Genomic DNA, 25,235 nt, shown 5'->3' with positions numbered 1-25,235 from the left:
GCCACCTTACAAGGATGCCAGGGCAGCGTAAGATGCAACTTCTGCTCTGAAGGGCTGGGTAGTTCCACGGCAGTCGTACTACCACATGCAGAAGTGAGAGGCTGAGAAAACAGTGCCCTTTCATGGGGAGGAACCCCTCCAGGCCACAGGGCGTGCTTCCTTTCAAGTAGACACTGTCACAAGTACAAATGGTAGACATGTCCCTGAGGAACTTGTGTCTCTCTAAATTTCTTAGCCTAAATGAACCCTGTAATTTTAACCTATCTCTCTTACCATGGCAGCTAGTGTCTTCTAAAAAATAATCTAACATCTAGGCAAATGCTGACTTGCATCAGTGTTTACTTAAACTTTATGCTTTTGTTCTATCCGTTCTTTGGAGAGTATTTTTAGGTGATTTTCAGTATTTGGAAGAGAATTAGGTAATTCTGATGTGAGAGACACTGGTTTCAATGGTGCTGTTTTTTCCTGTCACCAAGTTGACTAATATGTGAACTGATCATTTGGGATTATGTGACAGAAAAGTAAGCCGAGGGAACAGATCTATTTAAGGAACCTTATTTTGAAAAAAAAAAAATGTTTTACGTTACTTTAGCCCTCTCTACTTAACTTTCTCACCCACACAAACTCCAATAAAAATGTTCATATTACTACTAAACAACATGCTGATGATCAGGTATTTATTTTCACATTGCTTTTATTTTCTTTGTGAAAAATAGAATCCTCAAAAGACGTATTACTATCAACTTTCCTTTTCTACTTTAACCCCAAACCAATCTCAAGTCAAAACACAAATCTTTGGACATATTGCACATTCCTCTGACTTCCCCAGTTTCCATTGGAAAGTTTCTTTCCTGCGGCGATACTCCTGTTTGAGGGAGTGTCTGTTTGTGAAGGAGAAACTCTCGGTGTTGGACATGAGTGTGCAGCTGGTGTTGGAGGTGGATGTGGACAGGGAGGCCAGTGTGCTCTCTCTTCCCAGAGTGGCTCCATGCCCCAGCTTCCCTAAAACGAGCTCTAGGCCCACAGATGGAAAAGCATCACACTATCAGCGTGCCCCTCCCCCCCCCCAATCTGCTGACATGGGGCTGTCTGCCCATAGAACCTTGACATAAGCTCACTTTCTGAAATACAGAGCTTGATCCAAAAGGATGCTGAAGGTCTTTGAATAAAAGCTGCTACAAACTCTGAAGATGTTATTATGGTGTGTGGGCTGAGGATTATCAGGGAATAAACGTAGTAAAACCTAGGGTTATAAAGTACATAGCACATAGTCCAACAAGCCATTCATTCACTCACTCATTTATTCCTCGCTTAGATATATATTGAACACCTACTATGTGCCAATGTTTTTGTTAGATGCTGCAAATACAGCTGAGAACAAACTAGACAAGAGTTTTTGCTTCATGGCACTTACCTTCCTGTGGAGGGAGACAGATTATCAACAAATACATGAGTAAATAAATAGTTGTCAGGTGGTGGTAAGTGTGGTAGAGATAACAAAACAGAGAAAAGAAGAGGCATGCCAGGAGTTGGGAATCGCAGTTTTGGAGAGTGATCAGGGTAGTTGCTACTAGATATGTGACCTTTGGGATAAGACGTAAAGAAGTGAAAGTTGTTTGGGAGAAGAGCGTCCAGTCAGGCTGCGAGGAAGTGCAAAGGCCCTGAGAAAGGAATGTTCCAGGCTCTGCAAAGGCATCCCAGAGGCTGGCACAGGTGTTTGGGAGTGGGTGAGATGGGAAGACGTGAACCTAGATATTGGGGTGGGGAGGCCGCTGTCAGGACCCTGTCTTTTACTCTGGGAGGGCTGTGTGAAAGGGGGCTAGTGCTGAGTTTTGAGCAGAAGAGTGATATGATCTGGCTAAAGTGGTGGCAGGAAGGCTCTGGCTCCTGAGCAGAGACACTTAGGGGTGAAGGTGGAGCAGGGAATCCAAGTAGAGGCTCTTGCAGGAATCCAGAAGAGAGATGATGATAGTTTGGACCAGCATAGATGTGGTAGAGGTGGTGAGAAGTGGTTGGATTCTGGATATATTTTCTAACTAAAGTCAACAGCACTCACTGCCACACTGGATGCTGAGTGACAGGGAAAGGAGTCAAAGACATCTCCACAGCTTTCGTCTGAGCAACAGGAAGGATGGAATGGCCGTTTACTGAGTTACGAGTCAGAAAGGGAAACTGCCATGAAATGACAGCTCAGGGAATGCAGCTCTCACCATTGACGTGGATCTTTGGGGTGGAAGTCCCACGACTGTAACATTCTGCTTCATGGAATTGTTACAGGGTGACAGGGATGTAAGGGTTGGGCTGGGGGATTCCTGTGTGCTGTTCACAGCCCCCTGAAAATAGATGTCTGCCCTGGCTGGTGTAGTTCAGTGGATTGCGTGTGGGCCTGCGAATCAAAGGATCACAGTTGGATTCCCAGTCAGGGCACATGCCTGGGTTGCAGGCCAGTTCCCACCAGGGAACTCACGAGAGCAACCATACATTGATATTTCTCTCCCTCTCTCCTTCCCTTCCCCTCTAAAGATAAATAAATAAAAAATCTTTAACAGATAAAAAGAAAGAAAGAAAATAGATGTCTAAGGGTGGACTATCTGGTCTTCAAGTTCAAGGCCAGAATGCCATCAGAAAGTGCACTTTCTGGATACACTGTATGCTTTGCTTTTCAGTCCCGCTCCTAGAGTCCAACCCACATGAAGTGCAGCTGATTAGAGTATTGAATGAACTCTACCAGGGTATATGTTATATCACTTAGCACCTGAAATCCTTGGAAGAAAATTCACAAAGCCACAGCGTCTTGAAGTATTGTGGATTCAGTAGGTAAACTAAGCAGCACTTTGGGGTTGAGTTCAGACTTCTGAGGGTGGAGGGAAGTTTAAAATAATTAAGTTACTGACTAAAATGCTCAACAGTGACAATCCGCCTTCCCTCTAAGGGTATTATAGGAATTTTATTTCAGTTCCTGTCTCAAAGTCATATATCTGTCATGTGACTGGCCACCCAAGAAACCAGCAGAAAGCTTCATCAGATAGTGTGGGGGAGATAGATATATGACTTTGACTCTGACTCTAAGATGGATTCTCATTCCATGTGATTCGCTGAGAGACCTGGGGATGCTCCTAATGAGGATCCCTTATTTTGTACTGAGAAAATACTCTGTATGATTTAAAAGCACAAATGTGTGAAAGGGCATGGACAGATAATTTAACAGAAAACCTTCCACAGGCCTGAGTAATTTAAATCATCTCCACTGGATTAGCAATTCTAAGACATTTTTTATCCTCCTGAGCTAGCCGCAAAATAAATTAGGAACCTTAAAAAAACGCTTCTTGAGATCAAAGATTTACTGGACAGAATGCCTCTACAGAGCCTCCATGTAGTTCAGTGCACACAGTAAACAATGAATAAATGCTCACTGCATAAGTCTTGAGAATCTTATTGCCATTGAATATTGGGGGATTTCAGCCAGATTTTTCTTTGCTGATGAAATTGATACTTGGCCAAAGACGTTAAAGGAAAACATGATTTTACTTAGTGAATATTTTACTTAGTGAATGATTTTACTTATTAAACACTTTCCCTTATAAAAATATCATTTTCTTCCCATGGTTCTTTCAACATCAAAAGCACACGTTTCCTACTGAGTGTGTGCAGTAGGTTCAGGCTCCAGTGACCACCTGCCTCCGGCAGTGGCCATGGAGCCTCAGGGCCCACGCTCTGCCTGCCCTGCCTGCCCTTGCCCTGCCCGGACAAGCCACTGGAAGCTGCCTGGCCTCGAAGAGGAGGCAGCGTTTCACACAGGCATTTGGGTTCTGGAACCAATTCCTGAATTCCTATTTTCTTTTAAAAGGCCATCATTTTACATGCAATAGAGCTCCAAAGAGGGAGCCACTCCATCCACTGTGGGCCTTTCAGAAGGGCCAGAAGGTTCCCCTTGTCAACAGATTGCATCCCCAAGAAGGAGCAGGCTCCCCAAAGCTGCAGGGGGGGATTAGCTCCTGCAGAGTGTAAAGACTATGGTGTATTCATATGCCTTTCAGAGGAAATCTTTTTTAAAAACCTGGGAGTAAATGTCAAACAAGTCCTCCTGCTGTGTGTTCTGCCTTGGCCTGTGAAGCTGAGGTAGCAGAATGTGAAACTTGAGGTCCGCGCAGGAGTTGCTGCCTGAGAGTGACCTCTGCCTCCGGGAGGCCTGTCTCGTTCTTTTGGTTTTAAAGAGCAGAAAGGACAAAGGGGCACCTCTGTGTAGGGCTCTTCACCCTCGTTATCCATTCAGTAATGAAAAACTCAGCCCAGGGGTGAAGAAGGCCCTACTTGAGATTTATATCCATGAACGTCGAGGAGATTATAACATATTCCAACAAGAACTTCTGTGTGCAGGGCTCTCCGGGAAGCATTGCAGTGGGGTACAGACACACAGGCCCTGTCCTCGAGGAACTCGGCCTAGGAGAAGGCACGTAAGCCCACAACTACAGTGCATCACACCGTGCCAAGCCAGGTGCAATGGCCGTAGCAGTGAGTCTGAGCTGGGCCTAGGCTGTGAGGCTGAGGGTCAAGGCAGTGGCATCAGTCAGGGTTCCAGGCCCCTGTGTGCAGGGGGACGCTGGGAATGGACTCCTCACATGAATCCAGGAACTGGAGTTACATGTTGTCTGTGAATGAGGACTAGGACAATGCTAACCTCAAGAAGGAACCGTCCTGCTTGAGCCATTGGGTGAAAACAGAATGTTTCACTCTATAAAGCAGCCTTCTCTGTGGAATGGTGTGGGCTTGATGTTGTTCTGCCTACCAGGTATGGAAACCCTGGGCCAGGGAACTAATAAAAAAATTGGTGCAGAAGTGGAGAAACCTTTAAGATCCTAGAAGAAGCAAAGGAGAAATCACCCACTGGGGCGTCTCTGGATCTGTGCGGTACTCCCGCAGAAGATCACGCGCTGCTAATGCGTTGATTCAGGAGGACCCCAGCAAACCCTCCTACACGCAAAACTCCTAATCTCCATTTCAGAGTTGGCTTCCCAGGGAACCTGACTTAAAAGGGGCCCTCTCCGGCTTACAGTTCCAGTCCAGACCTCTCCACTGAACCCCGGGCTCCTATCTGTCTGTCTACACATCTTCGCTCGCATGTCTCACAGGCATCGCAAACGTGTAAAACTGAAACCATTCTGCACACTCCCACCACCAGCCTCTCCACCAGTTCAGTAACTCTCACCAAATGGCTTCTAGAAACCGTGACACCTTGCCTTTTGCCAGCCTTCTATTCAATCGGTGATCAAGTCCTACTGGATGTATATTCTTAAATGCGTTTTTTTCCCACTGCTGCTGCTACAAGCCTTGTCAGCATTGCCACAAGCTTCGGCCTGGACCGCTGCAGTAGCCTCCTGAGTGGCACATTTTTTTCTCCTTTAGTGTCACAGCAGCCAAGAGAAATTTCATTGATTTGCTCACTTTGTTGTTTCAGCTTACTCACTCGTTTTGTTAATAGATAGTTTGGTTCCATAGATCAAAGCCCAGAAAGGACTATGGACTTACATAATTTTCCTTTCAAGAGGTACTCATCTTACAGATTCTTAGAAGTCCTTTAGCAATATTTTTTGCCCCTTTAATCACCAATCATATTCTCCCATCCTTTCTCTGGCTCTCACTTGGTCTCCTCCCCATTTTATACAAATAGCAGCATACTACATGCATTGTTTTGCACCTACTTTTTCACTTAACAATGTATAGAGTGATGCTACATTTAAAACCTTAATCTGACTCTCCTCACACCTCAATGTAAATTCTTTTTCTGGCTCGCAATTACTCTCATAATCTCTGGTTGTTTAATATGATAGCCTTTGGGCCACATACAGTCTTCAGGAATATTTTGCAAGGCTCACATAATGTTTGACAATATTGGAACCAAACATCATTCAACTGGCTGTGCCCTGTTCGGTTTGCTGCAGACCCCAACATCCCCTATTTCATGGACTTGTCTCCATCCCTTGTTTCTGCTGCCTGCCTAGCTCCCACAGGCATTGGCGATGGCGCTGCCTTCTTTTTCCATCCCCAGCCGCAGCCCCTCTCCCCTTCTTTCTCTGACCACAGAAACATTCTCAGTTTCTTCAGAGCTCTGAGTGCCTTCTCACCTGAGCGTGACACACAGACTCTACGGCATAGTTGCCAGTGTTTCCTCTCCTTGCATTGCCCTTTCCGCTTTTCACACCCCTGTCTGCCCTGGGTACCCTTCAGGACTCACAGTCAAGGCCACTGCCTGAGGGAAGCCATCCCTCACACCCCCGTTTAGCCATCCTGGATACGTGTTTCCCTGGCACCCCTTCTCTCTTGTGGCACATTTGCACACTTGTATCAGCTGTTGCATCGTCAATCTAAAATTTATGGATTTTCTACATGTTACACTTTCTGAGCCTGGAAGATATCTTACAAAGAATGGTGGCTTACATTTAATGATACGACTTGCCCTTAATGGAATTTTAGAGTTGATGAAACTGAGTAAATATTGATTTGTAAAAACCGTTGTTGACTGTCCGTCTCTCTCATGGATTTGAAGTGGCCCGAGGACAGGGGCTGTGGCTCCCTTGCTCCCTCCGTGGCTGCAGCACCGCACACAGCGGCAGGCGTGCACGGGGTGCTCAGAAACTACTTGTGGGTGGAATGAACGGACAGGGGCGTAACGCAGAACTCTGCTTTATAGATCCTGAATTTGCCTCTCCGTGTTTTAATTGTCCCAGATTTGATGAGTGTGTGTTCATCCTTACTATATCTTCTAGGGCTTTAAGAGTTTGCCCTCTTCCCTTAATCTTTGTTCTGTAGACTGAAGAGATTTTACTAGCTCGGTATGTCTTCAGGTAGATACCACTTCATCTTTTCCATCATTTCGGTTCTTCATCTCTGGGCCTTTGAGTTATCTGCACTGTCTTGATCTGGGGTGAGAGAGCATTTTCTGAATTCATCTCCTATTTTCTTTATGATAATTCCCTGCATTTTTTAATGCTTTTGATTATTGTCATAAATCAGGCTGGTATTTAGAAAGAATAATCTTCTGCGTTCTTTAGGTCCTGCTTTAAAAAATTACACTTTGTAGACCTCTGGAGTTCCATGGAGGTGTGCTGGAGCTCTCAGGACAGTTTAGAGAGCAAAAAAGTTACTTATTTGCCCCCATACTTTTTCTTCTCTGTAAATTATATGCTCGTTTTATTCAGTAGGATTGGATTTATTCATAACTACAATAAAGGATCATGCCAGAGTGGAATACAGAGTGCAGGCATTGCTACCTGTATCATAAAAAAAAATTACATTACTATTGGGGTGTCCCAGAGAAGAAGTAATAAGATGGAAAATAATTTCATTCCAACCATTCCAACTCTTACTGCCTGAATACGACTGTTACTACCACTAACTCAGATCCCGTATATCCTCGATTATTGTAAGAACTGGCCTCAGTTTTTCTTTATTACCATTTTGACATTGATCATTAAACCTAACAAAAATCCGTTGGCCCACAAATTCCTTAATATAAACGTTTCGTGGCCATAACAATTTTTGAAAGTTAACTTAGTAGGTCACTTTCCAGGAGCATAAGTGAGATGCTAGAATTTATAATCGACACTTAGAGTATTATTGCCCCCGAGAAGCATCCTAACCTTCTTCCCCACAGCGGAGCCTCTGGCCGGATTTCCTGCCCTTGTGCATGTTGATGGCATCTTCATCCCACAGTCTTCCCCGTGCCTGCCTTCCTGCGAGTGCGGCATTTCCCCGTCTGCATGAGCTTAGTGTTGCCTGAAAACTTCCGCTTTGTGGGTTTCTCTGTGCTTTGTCTGTTCCGGATTAGTTATGAACAGGCTAAACAAGATGAGTTCCACCCTGATCTCTGACAATCCTATGGTTTTTATTTTTTATTAAAAAGTGCCCAAATATATTAAGACATTTTCCTTATCTTTCAATAAACAAACAGTCCGTGTGCAACCAAAGATTTTTTTGAAAGTCTATAATGTGTGGACAAATTTCATCTTCATTCTATACTTCTTTCTAGAAATTAAAATTATACATAAATGTTTATATGTAAAAATTCATACCTATATGTACATAAACCTGTATGTATGTATGTGTATAAGTATATATGTATTTATATGTATATAACATATGTTCATGTGAGCTATATATGCTCATGTGAGATGTACTAATTGTAAAATGTCCTTTTCCTGTTCGAAATACACCTGGTGAGCTGAGACAATGCGTGAGTGTGGTCAGGAAAGATCCTCTGGGAGTCAGGAAGCTAAAGCTTCTGCTTCAGCCGTGTGTGCCCTTCACTGAATGTGGGACCCTTGGCAAGTAACTGAACCTTCTTAGGCTTAAGCTGTTTTTATTTATAATAATAAGAGAGAGTAGGATTATGTCACTGATACTTAACTCCAATTATACATTAGAAGCACTTGGGGAACTTTAAAGAAATGAAGATGCCTAGAATCTACCAAGTGATTACATTTTCTAATCCTCACCTGAGAACATATTCATTTATTTTAGAGAGACAGAGGAAGGAGGGGGAGAGAGAGTAAGAAACATCAATGTGAGAGAAATATCGATTGGTTGCCTCCCTTTCACACCCTGACTGTGGATTGAACCCACAACCCGGGTATGTGCCCTGACCCGGAATTGAACTGCGACTTTTGGTGCATGGGACGAAGCTCCAACCAAATGAGCCACCTGGTCAGGGCCTGATTTCATTTCTAAAAAATCTGTCTTATGAGTCTCAGGTACAGTCAGGGTCAAGAACTACCAACAGGAAAACTCAAGGTTCCTTCCAGGCCTGAGTCTCTTGATTTATTTTTTCTTCTCAGGATGGGGTGGAACATGCCAACAGAGTCTTATAGACTGAGCTATTTCTTTTGTTGGGTTTGCTTGGTTACATGTGATTGACAGGGTGCTCTGAGTTGAAGAGGCCTTAGTGGCAGCACATCACCCCCGCTATGTCCCCATGCTTGGTATCTCCTTGTCCACTCGGGACAGAGCTTCTTTGCAGTCATGGACCTCTGCTGTTCTCTCTTCTAGTTGACCGTGTTGGGTTTCCATGCTGTGTAGGAACCTCAGCAGCTGTCCGTAGCCGAAAGGATAAGAGCCCGCAGTCCATGTGTTTCCCTCCATGTGCCCTTGAACTAGCAACAGCCATGGGTTACCTCCCACCCGTCACAAATCTCTTTGCCAATCAATGCTTTTTAATTTTTTGGTCTCTAATTTTCTTCTTTTGACCATCCTAAGGTCTTTATAATCTTTTTGACCCCTGATATAACCAATGAACATATTTGTCAACACAGTAGGTACTATAAAAATGAGAATAATAGTTTTAAGCACATTAGGTTCTAATCACTTCTGAACCTGTGGGTTGCTCAGTGAATACATGTATTATTAACATAATAACAATGTAAAAAAAGAAAAACAAATTTCAAGTATATTTGGTTTTCCTCCTCAGAATGTGTCCTCTGGTTTTTCCCTCCCTCCCCCGCCACTACGCCAGTTTATGCTCATCTTCATTCTAATCTCTTTTCCTTCTTGATCAGTAAGATTTGGCCCTTGGGAATGGTAGGCCCTGTGACGACTGTTTTCATCATCTCATTTGAACCTCATAAAAGGGAGTTTAGGAAGCCAGGGCTCACAGAGCTCAACATTTATTGAGTTGTCATCATGACATTTACTAAATGTTACCTAGTATTGTCTCACTCAACCTTTTGGGTGACTGTTTTACATTTTACTGAGGACTAAAAGTAGATGTCAACGTTCTGTACTTGCCCATAGTTACACAGCTTGTAAACAGTGGAGTTAAAATCTAGGCCACTGCAACCAAAACACCATGCAGTTATTACTTTTAGGATCATTACTACCCCTGCCTTCATTTTACAGATGGGGAAAGTAAGGCACAGAGAGACTAACTCTCTTGCCTAAGATCATCTGGTTAATAAAAGGCAAAGTCGGAGCCCTGGCTGGCGTAGCTCAGTGGATTGAGCGCAGGCCTGCGAACCAGACGATCGCAGTTTGATTCCCAGTCAGGGCACATGCCTGGGTTGCAGGTCGGTTCCTTGCAGGCCAACTACCAGCAGGGGACGCACAAGAGGCAACCATACATTGATGTTTCTCTCCCTCTCTCCTTCCCCTCTAAAGATAAATAAACAAATAAATAAATAAATATCTTAAAAAAAAAAAGGCAAAGTCGGGATTTGAACCTAGGTCTTTTTGATGGCAAAGTCCAAGTTCTGAGCACCTTAGCTCATTGCCTCCCATTCTGACTTTATCCATGGCACCCTGTCTAAATCATGCCTCACTCAAGCCTTCCCTGAACATTCATTTTTTTTTCTTGCTATTTCTTCTCAGAAATAGTCTGCATCCATTCGCTAGGCCTGAAGTCTTTTGTTTATTTATTCCTTTGGACTTTAAAGGTCCTTCAAGGTCTTGCCGTCCCCACCCCCTGCCTTATTCCCACAGTGTTGAGAACCCATGGCCCTGCTCGGCTGGCCTGTCTCTCTCACTCTCACCACAGTGCCAGACTTCTGTCTCCAGATGTCTTCTTTAGTTTCCTTCATCTTTTCAGCCAGTTTTTCTTGAAGACCTGTCCGGTGTTGGCAAGGTCTGGTGGGAGGCCTGAATCTACCTTCCCTACACTGCCCAAGGCCTCCATCTCTGGGCAGCCCTGTATTCTCTTCCTCTCTCTTGCCGTGCCTCCCACCTGAACTCCCTCCAAACCCAGGGTGCAGGGTGCATCCTCCTTACAGAGTCCCGATGTCTCAGGTCATAAGCAAACTCTGTGAGGGCCAAGACCAAGTATGAACAATCCCGAGTATGTAGTAGTTGTGAGTTGTAATAACAGTGCTTCCCCCTCAAATCAAATTGTCTGCTATTACGTTAATTCTGAGTCCAGGAAAACAAAGTTTCAAAATGTCGATTTATAAGAAAGTGTTTTAATGTGCATGTTATTGTGTTTATTTTAAGGGCCAATAAAACTGATCTTCTGAAACTCTGTTGTTCTCCCAGTAAATGTCCCCTCCACGGTAATGGAAGCCATGTGTAGACAGGACGCCCTGCAGCCCTTCAGCAAGAGCAGCAAACTCTCCCCAGCCACTCAGCAGCGCTCCGTCGTTTTCCCACAGACTCCGTGCAGCAGGAACTTCTCTCTCCTGGATAAATCTGGGCCCATGGAATCGGGATACAACCAAATCAGCGTGAAAAACCAGCGAGTCCTTGCGAGCCCGACTTCCACGAGCCAGCTGCACTCGGAGTTCAGTGACTGGCATCTTTGGAAATGCGGGCAGTGCTTTAAGACTTTCACGCAGAGGATCCTGTTACAGATGCACGTGTGCACACAGAACCCCGACAGGTAACCCCGACTCTTCCTGCCCGCGGTATGTTTGCTTAGTGAGACCCACTGCTTGCCTTCCCGACAGGTTCCCTCACCTCCAGCCACCCGCTGCAGCACACCCCGTGATCAGAGGGGTCTGCTTTCTGGAAGGTCAGAGTCACGCCTTTATGGTTTAGAAGGGCTGCACGAACAGTGGTTATGGAGAGGGATCTGCTCTTGCTGTCCCAACAGTTCTTTTCTTCCCAAGCCTAACGGGGAGCAAAGTGGAAGGGATAGTTGTGCATATCATAGGTGGGAAAACGAGGTCAGGATAATTAGAATCCTCTCTGTCTTCCGAAGATAATATAGCTGTTTGCTTTGCTGCTGTCACAGTCCTTTCAGGGTTCACCTCCGGCGTGCCGTGCTCTGAACTTAATTAAGTACTAAGAGGTAATGAATTGGAATTTTTTGCTTAGTACTATTTTTCTTCAGAGCATGCAAACCCATAAATCCTGCAAAGCTGTCAAAAGGAAATACCTACTCTGCTAGTGATGTGGAGGAAAACAGATGCCACTTATTCAATAAACTAATATCCACACAGAAGAAAAATGTTGACTAGATACCTCAGAGTCAAAGTTGGTTTGAAAGTTTGTCAATAAAGAATTTTATGGCCGTGAACTGAGGATGAAATTCAGCTGAACAAGTGAATTAAAATTTCAGGTACTCTGACGAGTGGCATAGTAGATATAATGGAACTATTATTTATGAATCAAAACTAGTTTATTGGACAGTCTTGATCGCTGGGAGCGCCACAGACAAAAATCAAATTAATTCAGAAAGAAAAGGTTGTGTTTTATCTCTTCTCCACAGCATATGAAAATTTGATTAAACCCCAAATATCTAAGAATAGCATTGAAAAGGCACTTTGAATATAAAAGCAGGAAATACTTGAAGCAGGAAAAGAGAGTAGGAGGCAAGACCTGAATTATTTTCTTAATTTGGCCACTCGATTTAGCTTAAGCCACCTGGTTCTCCTTGCCTTTATAATGTCCCTCCCCCACCCCAGCTCTGTAGGCTATGATAGTATGCCAGGAAACCCAGGAGGGAGAGTAAGGGTGTGGTAGTCAGGGTGTGGATGAATGTTTCCTAAAATAATAATAACCCCTTGTAGGGTCCGTGTGCACACTTACCTGTGTACATGTGTGTATTTGTGCCATTGGAGGAGCATTGCTCGAACTAATGAATGTGTGAACATTTGCTTTAGGACTGTTAAGGCAGCTGTGTCTTTACAATCTTTTACTTTCAATAGGAGAGCCCTCACCCCACCCCACCACAGTGAACATTAGTACTGCTGGCCTTAGAGGGGGCACAGAAGTTCTGAAGATATTTTCTTCACACAGAAAGGATTTTTTTCCTGAAAGTTTTCCTTCCTTGCAAGTATATATATAGCCACAAGATATATTTATTCAAAGTTTGCAAAACATTTTAGTAGTTTAGTAGTAACAGGATGCACTAAATCCTGTTATTTTAAACTTTTTAAATTGGGTGAATTCAAATGGATAGATTTGTTATTTGCACAGACTTGTTGTTGTCATAATAACTGAACAGGTGAGGTAAAATGAAAAAAAAATGTACTTTGGAAGTACATTGGAAGTTGGAAGTACATTTGTAGTTGGAAGTTTCTGGATTTCAAAGCTTAGCTCTTAGTCTGATATAATTCCACGCTGAATGTCACGCGGAGCAATGGAAATACATCACAGTAAAGAGAAAGATACCAAAACAGACTGATTAGACTGACCTCAGTCACACTTAGAAAACCATATGTGTATTACAATAGTGTCCTAACTTGTAACACATCTATATACACTGTCAGAGAAGTATGTGACAAATGAGGAAACTTGTGTGCACAAGATACACTTGCACCAGGTTCTGTTAGATCCATGCTTGTTCCAAGCTCATGTAGAGTTCTTGGCAAAAATCTAGTGGTGTGAGACTCCTGTCCTGTGCTAGACGCCGATGGGCTTCTCCTCAGATGTGCAAGTCTGAGGAGGTGGGGCCAGGCCTTCCCTTTCCGGGTGAGCGGAGTGGTGGGTGCTTGACTTCTGCGTAGACAGTCAGAGGGGAGTCCAACCAGTCAAGGGTGGGTTCCTGCTCCCCCCATTCCTGTGCTTTATTGGGGACATGAGAGGTGGTCACCATCGTCCTAAATAAGTTAAAATTAAGACTTCAAAAAATTTAGTCCCTCTCTAGGCAAAGTGAAAAAGTACAGTGTTTCTTAGTAATGATAAGGAGATACTTGAATTACTCCATTACTTTGGAGAATATTATTGGAGACAAAGGGAAAATAGGAGATGCCCAGTCACTTTGACCCACTAATTTCATTCTAGAGACATGGTTTGCTTTTAGCGTATAGGACTGGAATAATTCTTTTCAGTTCCAGAAGCTAGAATGTTCTCTTTGCACCAGCAAATTTGGAAGTAAAAGATTCTCTCCATAATTCTTATCTACATGGGTGCTAAATAAGAGAAAAAGACAAAACTAAAATGGAACATCAAATTTATGCGTGATGGTTGCGAAATCTGGAGCCTTTTCTCTTCTCGTCCATGTGAAGAACCGCAACTGCTGAATGTACGTGTTTTCTTTAGTGAGGGAGCATAAGTCATGTGGCTTTCTGTCTCTGGCAGTGTGTGCCTATTCAGGCATATACAGTGAAAAAGCTTAGAACTCACAGTCAGAAACCATTTCCCTTTGATTTTGAAAAACTCAAACACTTTTATTTTGGTAGGAAAGTCTTGCTAGAACCAGAGGCGAGAAAGGGAGACACAGAAGACAAAGTCAGAAGGTAAACAGGTTAGAGTTTCAAACAGATCCAAATTTGAAACAGCCCCCTGAATCTTGGGTCCAAAAGATTTTTCACTCAACAGACTGAATATTTGGCCATGAAACCTAAGACATTTGAACCTTCATCAAAGAGACTGTGTGTGTCTACATTTGTGAGCTTTTTCATGTGAGGGACCATCAAAAAAATCTATGTCTTGATATAAAGAAAAGAGATCCATGGAAATCCAGGGTTGCCAGCATCACCTTTGTTTATTAAAAAACTAGCACATTATTTACAATGAACACAGATAAACAATTCCACTCAACCTAGTAAGGTAGGAGTTAATGTGAAAGATAAAAATACACCACAAGGGTTCAAAGAGCCACAGATTTGCTATTTCTCGACTTTGTTCTGTTAATATGAAACAAACAAACCCCCAAATCTCTTCTTCCTTTTCCCCAGTCATCTGACTTTCCCCCCCCCTAAGCGAATTCAGAGGGAAGAAGCTGTTGGAATCTAGTTCAGCCACGATTTTATTTAGGGGCTTCCTAAACATTTGGGGGTTTGCATAAGTTTATGACCTAACTAACCCAAGGCAGCTTGACTCACTATTGCTTGAACCAGGAGTTAGAAATTCCTTTTGTCTTCTGTTTTTCTGCTTTGAAACTCTCAACAGTCCCATTGGTGGGGGGAGGAGGGGCTCCAGAAAAAAGGTAAGCAAAGCCTTCAATCACAGTGGATTATTTCCTAAGGAATTCATTCTCTTTTATTTTTTGCAGAAAGTGTCTTTATAATGCTTATTATCTTCACCTTGCATCCTTTTCCTTTTCTTTTCTCTGTTTTGGTTGGTTTTGCCATGTGGGGAAAGTTTGCCTTTAACCTGCTGGGTGCACTCCCATTTGTGTGTTGGGTATCATTGTTTGTGTATGGGTGCCTTGGTACCAGAGGGGAAGATGATTCTGGAAGGTGCTGTTTGGCAGGAGGAGCCTGGAGATAATCCATCACCATAATAGTTTCTTTGGAATGTGTCAATGCTCCTGTGTTCCAGTGCCCCCCCGCCCCCAAGTGTGAAGGTTATCTTCTTCCCAGCATTCCATGTTTTCCAGGTCCTTTGGCTCTGCGCTTCTGCTGCGTTTGTGAAATCTTTTTCTCCTTACGTAGAACCAGGGTCATTCCTCATGCCACACAGCCAATGGTGACCGAAGGAGAGAACGTGGCCCTAGCTAATCAACTTTTGTCCTGGAGGCTTTCATGCCATGAGAAGAAGTAGAGATGTATTAATAATATTTTAAACCAAACCCCACTTAATTTTGTTAATTTTATTAAATGTTTCATTCTTACCCTCTGTGTACACCAAACCAAATACAGACTCAGAGTAAATTAATCGCATACTTTACTGGACTCATCTTTGGCAGATGGAGCAATTTCCATCTCCCGGAAATTGCCAGGAGATGTACAAAATTGTCTCCTTGCTTTCTGCTTAAAACCTTACAGCATGGATGTGTGCTAAGTCAATTGACCTAGGCTGTGTCTTTCACCCAAGTTTTAGTTATTTCATTATTGACTGTGGAGCAGCTTGTAATTTTCCAATATTTATGTGGGAAGTGAGCCACATGAGGCTGTTTAAATGAAAATTATTTAAAATTAAATAAAATAAGGACTTTAGTTTCTCAGTAGCCCGAGCCACATTTCAAGTGGCAAGCGGCTGCCATATTGGACACCAAAGATGTAGAACATTTACACCCCTGGGCAACACTGCCAGGCATTGGAAGTAGTAAAAGAGCCTTGAGCTCTTTCTGATTGTGAGATGCGATCCCTTCGTGAGAACACTCCCTGGATTTGTTTTGAGAATAATAAAGTGCTGTCAGTGTATGACGGCCTGGGGAGAATCAAAGTACATTAGGAAGGAGATTCCCATTTAGTTGTTCACTGGCTCGAGGAGGGAAGAAGGGAAGCTGAACACAGCACTTGGCGATGTCAGGCGGTCCTCCTGTGCTTCCTCTGGTATGGCTGGCCAACGGGAGATGGAACTTTGGAGGTCAACTCGATGGTATCCAGAATTTTAATACATCATCTTACCTTTTGGCTAGAGCTTTGAAAAATTAGTGGGAATGGTAGTCATCAGAATAAGAAGGGAGTAATGGCAATTAGTCCTGTGTCCCCAACAACCCCCCAGCATTGAACTGGGAGGTGAGGTGTCAGGGTAACTGAACACGCATACAGGGTCTTAACTCCCGTGGCCAGTGGTCCCAAAAGAAGTTGTGGTGTTTGAGATTCCATAGTAGTGATGATGTTTTCTAGGCCTTGCTCTCGGGTTTGAGGATTTCATTCTGTTTTGAATGTATTCATTCCTGTGTCCTTAGATGAAACTCTAGGATGTAATCAATGTTAAAATTACTTTTAAAAAAGATTTTATTTACTTATTTTTAGAGAAATGGAGGGAGAAAGAGAGAGAAAGAAACATCAATTTATTGCCTGTTGTACATGCCCCACCTGGGGATCAAACCCACACCTTAGGCATGTGCCCTGACCTGGGATCGAACCAGAGACCTTCTGTTTGCAGGACAATGCCCAACCAACTGAGCCGTACTGGTCAGGGCTAAAATGGCTTTTTGATCATTTGCTTCTATTCGTTTTTGAAGAAATATTGACAATCCAGGAAAAGAAGGAATCTTGTCTACTCCCTGTATAAATTCTGTGTTTTTTTAGGGCTAGTTTCTATAAATTTCTAGGCTGAGAAAAACAATCTGTTTTTATAGTGGCAAGCAAAAGACACCTTTTAGTTCTAAATTCTACATAAAGAGAGCTTCTGTAAAGATGAATGTAACCTTATGGTCTAAAATCTTATTCTTCAAGGTATCTAAGAAGAAAGAACAACCACCTTGTTTTTTTTTAGATCAACTATGATAAGATTTTGTCCTACATTTTGGTAATAGGTTTTCTTGATGCTCTGGTTCACAACTGTGTACCTAACGAGTTTAAATCTTTCTCACACACACACACACACAACCATAGAAAGCCCTACTATGTACAGGGGACTGGCTAGCACACGTGATGGAAGGTGGAAATCATATATCATATTATTGGTGCTCTTTCTTGTAAGACCGTGTCTTGGACAGATCTCAGGCAGCACACATTTGAAAGCAGGAAGAGAGCACAACAGGACGCAACAGAGCATTTGGTTCAGGCCAACCCCTTACCAGAGAGACGAGAGGTGAAAAAGTAGACTCGTTGAAGCTGAGGGACTTGTCTAAGTCCCTCAGCTGAGTGGGATCAGAGGCTGAAGTGGGACTCACCTCTCCTATTTCCCCTGTCCCAGACCTTTTTGTTCACTCAAGCTAAATTCTGCAGTGTTTCCAAGCTGTGCCGTAGGTCACTGGATGCCTAGCAAACACCTCTGAGGCTGGTGCTGGGTAAGGGTGATGTATTAGAATCCTATTTGTTTTTCCCTGGTATTACTTTGATATAAGAACTCAACCTGAGCTTCTCTGTGGTCATTGCTGCTCTTCTGTGTGTAAATCTTTGTGACTGTTAGCATAAAAAGGATGGATGGACTTCTGACTATGGGAAATAAATCACTCCAACTTTTGACAGCAGAGTTAGAAAAAAAAGAAAAGATTAATTGGTTTTATTTAGTGGCTTATTGTTTATTGTGATAGGTATTAAAAATAGATAACCAGAGGCTAATAAATGTTAATGGTCCCTTCACTATTAGAAAAATCTATTGTCAGTGGATATAGCATGTATTAATGTATTATTTTATTTATAATCTTCCCATAACATTAAAAAAAATTCACACCTAAGAGAGTGATTTCTTGAGAAACTCTTTAAGGTTAATATTCACAACAAAGAACAAATTTGGCAGGAGGACACTTTCATCTATATATAATTTTAATGACTTTCAAAGCATTATTTTATAACTAATAAAATGCATGTGCAATTTGTCAAGATTGATAAACTCCTTATCAAGGACTCTTATATATTTCTTTGAAACCTGTTTGAGAACAGTTAAATAGATTTGTAAATGTAAGTAATTAAAATTGTATAGTATTGAGTTATTGATCAATCCTGGACTATTAATCAAGCTAAAAAATTCTACAATCAGTGCTCAGTGTGCTGAAGTCTGGTAAAATAATAGTATTTGTGTTCAGTGAGGCAAGTAGCCACAATTAAGCACTTCACTTGACAGATGAGAGGGCACACTTTGTTTTGCACTTAATTGAATTGTTGTACACAGTCGGTCACCATTGTCCCCTGGCCCTACATTTTGGTTTCTGGTCATTGGAGCTTATGTATTTGTTAAAGTGTGAACAATTAAGTCTGCCTTCACTATTGGCTTTCTAAATGCAGCCAGAAACATCTGGGCCACAAACTAGGGCTTCGTGAGTGCTGTTGATATCCCTCATGACAGATTCTCAATTTTCCTAACAAAAATTTTGATAAACAAATTAGAGCCCCGTCAAAGAATGATATGAAATAGTTTCAAATAGGGAAAAGTCCCCAGGTTTCATATCACACAGCAGACTCTGCATAAGTAGCCGAAGAACTTCTCTAGAGGAAGTGGAGTTTTAGTCCATTTTATGAAAACCAAAAATTGATTTAGTTCTCATGAGATGAGAAGAATGTTCTCCGATAATCTAGCTAGTTATCAGGTGTCTGTCCCAACTTCCTTCCATTTGTTTCTGCGTCACAGTCACCCTCTCAAGCACAGTGGCATCCCGTCATGTCTGCACAGCTGTAAGTCACTGCTTCCTGCCAGATTAAATGGGGGAGCTGAAAAGAACAAGGCCCAGTTTATCCAGTGGATACATATTATTCGGTGGTGGGGAGTAAATAGAAGTCAGGATTTATTTTACAAAGAAGTAAATCTGGGGCATACCTGTGCTTATCTGTGTGATATCAGACAACTGCAAGTCAAGGCTGTGCCATGGACAGATCCCAAGAGAGTTTGGTGTTCACTGAAACACACACGCAGCGTGCTCTCCCCCTGCGTGTTTACCTGGTGCCTAGAAGAAGATCCAGGTGCGCAGGGGTGTCCAAGCTTTTGGCATCTCTGGGCCACACTGGAAGAAGAAGAGTTGTCTTGGGCCACACGTTAAGCACACAAACACTAACAAAAACAAAAATCTCGTAATGTTTTAAGTAAATTTAGGATTTTGTGTTGGGCCACATTCATAGCCATCCTGGGCCACATGCAGCCTGTGGGCTGTGGGTTGAGCACCCCTGCCCTTGGCATCAAGAGCTTATTTCCCGTGAGGAAAGTTTATCCTTAGTTTTCTGAAAGGACATAGATGATAAGGACTGTTTTGCCTGCCCCAGAGGATTTTTGTAAAGATTACACTACATAAGTGATTTTAAGCCCCTTTGAAAAGGTAAAAGTGCTATGGAATTATGAGAGTCCATTATCCATTGACTTGTAACATCCCAGTTAGTCAAGTCTGTACTCTCCATGCTCCCCCAAATACATTAATATTTGCCTGGTGGAGGCTTTAGAAACAGGAAAGCAAGGGCTCTTAAAATGGTAAAGTTAATACGAGAAAAAAAGTAATTGTTTGGGAGTTAATGGGTCAGCAGTTCTGTGAATTTTGTTCCTGTGGCAACAACTAAGGTGATGGGAACCCAGTGGCCAGAGTACTGTGCCAAACAGAAATGTCAACCAAAAGCGGTGACCTTTGCCTCACGATGCTGATGTCCACTGACTAACATAGCAGGTAATGACCAGGCAGTCTCTTTCTTTGTTTCAGACCCTACCAATGTGGTCACTGCTCCCAGTCCTTTTCCCAGCCTTCAGAACTGAGGAACCACGTGGTCACTCACTCCAGTGACCGGCCTTTCAAGTGTGGCTACTGTGGCCGTGCCTTTGCTGGGGCCACCACTCTCAACAACCACATCCGAACCCACACTGGAGAAAAGCCCTTCAAGTAAGTACTGGCTAACCGTTCACCCCATCTTCCTTCTAGCTTTTTCTGTGAGCCCGCAGATGGGGCAGATCGGTGCTACCCAGCTTAGCTAGGAAGGTCGATGTCCAGGCTGTAAAGGACCTGCTTGTTTAGTGGGCGGCATTTGGAAGATGAGGTCAGGACACCTATACAGTGATTCTTGCTCAAGCTCTTCCGCCTTGAACAGGAGACAATCTTTCTGGGTCTGTTGACTCATCAGGAAAATGAAGAAGTAGGAGTAAGTCATTTAAAATTCTTTCTAGTTCCTACGGATCTGTGCTTCTAGAATTGGAGCTAGGAGCTCGGTCTCAGAGTACCATCTTATGGCCCTCAGCAAGCCCATGAGCATCCGCAGGATGGCACAGCTCAGGACATCTCTTGAGGAACTCGATCCCTGGAGGATTCTGGTGAACTGTTTTCCTTCTGTTTCCTATGTATTAAAGAGGTTTGAATCTGTTATAGCAGCCAACTTGCAACTTTTCCATATGCCTTTTGGATCTCAGAATTACCGTGTTGGTGAAAAAATAAAACCCAAACAAACATAGGGCTTGTCTGAGCTGTTGAAGATTCGGGGAATGTCGAAAGAGGTGGAACTGAATTCCTAAGGCGTTGGCTGAGGGAGAGAGAATGTTTCTTGACGTAGCACAGTCATGAAAAGTTTGGACATCTGAATAGTGCAGGATGGCCTATTCACTCACTCATTCACTCATTCATTTGTTTATGTATGCGTCCATTCATTCAGCAAATATTTACTGCGCACTTTCTTTTGTACTAGGCCCCCCAGTCTTTGAAGGCCTCATAGTTTATGGGGAAGCCCAACTGATAAACAAGTATTACCACCTGGGGTGTAAGGTGCAAAAGTGAAACACAGTAAGACATGTATGCGCAGTGTCTCAGAGTATCACAGAAGTGGAGTAATCTGTGCCTTCTGGGGGAGATGTTGTCTGTGGGGTTTTTTTTTCTAATTTTTTTTCAATTACAGTTTACATTCAGTATTATTTTGTTTTAGTTTTAGGTGTACAGCATAGTGGTTGGATAGTCACATCCTTTACAAAGTGTTTCACCTCCATATTTTTTGTGCCCACCTGGCACCATACATAGTTATTGCAGTGGTACTGACCGTATTCCCTATGCTATACTTTACATCCCCACAACTACTATGTAACTACCAGTGTGCACTTCTTAATCCTTCCACGTTTTCACCCAGCTCCCCAACACCCCCACCCCCACCCTCTGGCAGCCATCACTTTGTTCTCTTTGTCTATGAGTCTGTTTCTGTTTTGTTTTATTTTGTTTCTGAGGTGTGTTTTGAAGCATAAGTAGGAATTCCCCAGGCATAGAAAGAAAAGAGACTATTCTGGTAGCCCAGGCAGCATATGTGAAGTAGTGTGTGGAACGGCCGTCTCAAAACTGTTTTTACTGTCCATGAAATGGACTCTTTTCTGTTCAGCCCTCTGACATCTCTCTTTACTCATTTACTATACTGGCTTTTCCTAGTTCAGAAGGAAAATGAAAAGGGCACAGATACATGGACTGTTTGCCTTACCTTCTATAGGACAAGAGCAAGCAAGAAAGGAAGTGATCCAGGCAGTAGGAGATGAATGCCCTTGCTCAATATATGCCCAGTCTTCCCAGACTCTCAGTACCCAAGTCTTTCCCTTTGGACCCCCATGGTGCTCAGGCAGAGGCCAGGCTCAGCCAGCGTCAGCTGAGTCCTGCTAGTCTGGGTCCTGCCACCTCTGTTCTGCCAGCAGAGCAGGGGGCTTATGAAAGGCTGTCTTCTTCACTCATCTTCCTGTGAATCAGTTACCTTTATTCATTATTCCTGTTTTTCATTGTGATTTAATTTATGATATGAATAATAAAAGTAGTTTTCATTTTCGTCTTGGTACATGCATGCAGCTTGTTCACTGCATAAAGATGTCTGGCTAAAGGGACCAGATGGGTTCTAAAATTGAGCCCGTGCTAATGCCAGCCAGCTGTGACCTCTGGGGCTGAGATAGACCTCTGGTTCTGAGATACTGGCCTAAGAGCCAGATGGGTTAGCACACCCTCAGACTTCCCTGTTGCAGGTGTTTGTGTCCTGGAAGGTGCACTCTGCCCTTGCCCTCCGGCCTGATTCTCAGGGGGGTTCACAGGTTCTGGCCTCCCCACTGCTTGGGTGTAGACGCTGACAGTGGCACCTTTCCTGGGGTTGTGTGAGCAAGAGCGATTCCTAACAGGGACGCGGGACTGACAGTATTCCAAGGGCAGCCAGCCAGCCAGTGCCAGGGGTCCAATTGATTTTCGCCTTGTTGCTGTGTAAATAGATTTTAGTAATTAATTGAAGAGGTTTCAGGGTCAAAATGGGAAATAGATTTCTGTTAATGTTAAGGTGTTACTTATGTGTAACCTTGTTGACTCCACTCAATTTTTTTTCTTTAACACCCTGTTTTTGTCACGTTTCCAATAGAGTTGCCACTTTAACTTACTTTTAATTCATCGGATGGCTGTTTTGAAGGGCTTCAGCAATTTTATCTTTCTCCTTTCTACAAGTATGCTTTTGTGACCAAAACCTAATTTTGTGTGGGGACAGAGTGAACAGACAACCGGAGCTGGTTGGACTAGATGCTATGTGTGTATTGTAGTTCCTTCTGGGTCTGCTTTTACTAAGGCTATCCACGTGCTGTAGGGGATTGTTTTTAACTTACCAAGTATGTATTCCTGGGGTAGAACCGAGTGTATGCTTATTTTATAAGTGCAAGGTTTTAACATCTTCTAGGAAACAGAAAGTCAAACCTTCAGTGTACACAGAGTGGTCAGGATGGAACTGTCCCAAGGGAGTTTGGGAATCTTCCAACCATAGCTCATAGATTTATTTACAGCCCATGGACATTTGTAAATATTATGAAGATATCCTTTTACAAGAGTATAAGACAAACATTCAAAAAACACTTTTGTTGCAGATGAGTCAGTAAAATGGGTTTCACCACAACAGTTAACTTTACTGCTTCAGCTAATGGCTATTGGCTTAAACAATGTCGCAAAGAAGGAAAAAAATCTTGTAAAAGATGTACAACCCTAAACTGTCAGCCTCGGGCCACTTCCAGATAGATGCACCAAATGGTTCAGTCCCCAAATTCTGATGGGCCAAAGGAGACTGAGCCTGCCACATCTTTCTAGCCCCTGAAACCTTCTGCTGAGACATGGTTTTTCAAGGCAGATCAAGATTGTTGCCATCCAGAGAAGGCTGGAGAAGATTTGGCACTAAGAGATCAGTTACATTCCAGGCTTCGCCTTACAGTCTGATGGGCTGAATTCCCACTGAATAGCTCCAACCCCCAAGCTTTAGGTAGATCCTAGGTCTGTCAGTAACTGACTTGGCTGTAGACTTAGCTTTCCCAAGGTAAAGGAGCACGTGGGAAAAATGCACATCAGGGATCGTATTTAAGGTCTTGGCCTTCAGCTGTGCTGTGAGACTGGAAGTCACGGAGAACAAAAGCAGGACGTCATTTCATGTAACAGCAATGGCCAAGCACTTTATTAAGAGAAAGAAGGAAGGAAGGAGGGAGGGAGCGAAGGAAGGAGGAAAAGAAGGGAATACAGAAGGAAATTGGCAGTCTAAAACTTATTCTTTGCCATGAGAAATCCTCTCTCCTCTATTACTAAATGTAATCTTTCAAGATTTCTAGGGCGGGGGCTCTGCCTGGGAGGACCCACGTGCGCTGCTTTGTGCCTGGCTCCCGTGCGCGGGGAGAGCAGGCTGGCCACCCCACAGGCTCTCTGCTCCTGTTAGAGGCAGGGAGAGTTCTCATCATTGCGTTTCACCATCAGACAGTTTGGCTCAGTATAAGACAAAATCACAGGGTATTCCAGAGGACACCTAAACTGTAATAAGATCTAGGCAAAATCAAAGCAAATTAAAAACGTACATCAGGAAATATGCATGGAGCACATCCTATGTGCATAGCCCTATGCAGGGTAGTTCAATCCAAGTGTTTTTGACAGCTTGTAGAGGTACAGAAAGTAACAGAACTTGACCTTATTTTGCATCTCTGTCAATTTCAGATGGTAATTGTTAAACTCCCTGTCCTATAATCCAGTCAACCATCACAGTAAGTAAAGAATGATCTCAAGTCTAAAAGGAAATCAAGTCTAGTTAAAACACCCATACTGGTAGAAAGTTGGGGACTTTCTCTTTGCTGAAATATTTTGCCGACTTTCCACTTCACTGTTCCTGCGATGTTCCCTTCAAGGCTGTGACGTCATCACCATGAAGAGGACCCTGTGTGTGAGAGCATTTCTTTGCTCCCCTCTCATTAGCTGCATCTCTCTCTCCTCCTCATTCTGCTCCCCTGCATGAAGTCCAGGCTTAGAGGTGCCCATGTGCAGTCCTTTGTCTGGGACTGTAGTTCAGGGTCAAATGCCAAACCAGCTGACATCCAGACCCAACCTGCTAGCATCTAGGTATTTGCATTGAGTCTGTCTTTCTGATGAGTGTTATTAAGCTATGAAAATAACTTGTGAAGGAAATTTTTCTAAAATTAAAGATGGTGTACATAAACCTGAGGTCCTTCCTTTATTTAAAAAGTATTTTTATATCTAGCTCTCCTTCCTTCCTCATTAATACAAATTGTATTCTTCTAATTCCCGGACCACGGAGATGTGTCTAGCAGCCTCATTCTACATGTGTTTTTACTCGCACTTGGGGGCAGATGGCACTGGAGATGAGTTTTCAGTAATGATCTCATGCCATGGTGAGGTCTGACATAGTAATTTCCTAACTATTACAACAAATGTTTCCCCGAGTAAATAGCTGGGAGGTGTTTGGGCAAACACTAGAGAAACAATGTAACCCTCTTTTTAATGTCTCTGTTCAATCTGGATGTTTAAATATTGCGTATGCACATGCACGTTGCCCTCAGTGAAGCACAGAACTTCCCACTTTTGAATTCTTTACATTCTAAGTCACAGGTTAGAAGTGCAAAAATGCGACCCAGGTAGATTGTCCTTCCTCATAATTATTCAAACTCTTCTGCTTTCATTGAAATTGATTCCAGGGCTTCAAAATAAAAAAAAAAGGAATATAGTAATTTGAAAGTTTGTCAAGCAATGAAAGGTAGTATATTTTGACACTCTAATCCAGTAACTAATCAGTTTTCGAATAAACAATCAGCAA

General features: G+C 43.1%; 1 protein-coding gene across 2 annotated transcripts in view; it reads left to right on the top strand.

Moving 5' to 3' along the window:
* PRDM6 (PR/SET domain 6) overlaps positions 1-25,235 on the top strand; it is a 99,022-nt gene that overhangs the window by 71,151 nt on the left and 2,636 nt on the right. For both annotated transcript variants that reach the window (XM_037028802.1, XM_037028811.1), the window contains 2 exons: positions 11,014-11,356; positions 19,883-20,059. In XM_037028802.1, coding sequence (XP_036884697.1) covers positions 11,014-11,356; positions 19,883-20,059 — 520 coding nt within the window. The remainder of the gene's footprint in view (positions 1-11,013; positions 11,357-19,882; positions 20,060-25,235) is intronic.

This window comes from Sturnira hondurensis, unplaced genomic scaffold (assembly GCF_014824575.4).
Source record: "Sturnira hondurensis isolate 20B ecotype Veracruz unplaced genomic scaffold, ASM1482457v3 Scaffold0001509, whole genome shotgun sequence".
In the NCBI taxonomy this organism is placed as follows: domain Eukaryota; kingdom Metazoa; phylum Chordata; class Mammalia; order Chiroptera; family Phyllostomidae; genus Sturnira; species Sturnira hondurensis.
Note: the sequence above shows the minus strand (reverse complement) of the source record. Positions and strands in the feature narration are given on the sequence as shown.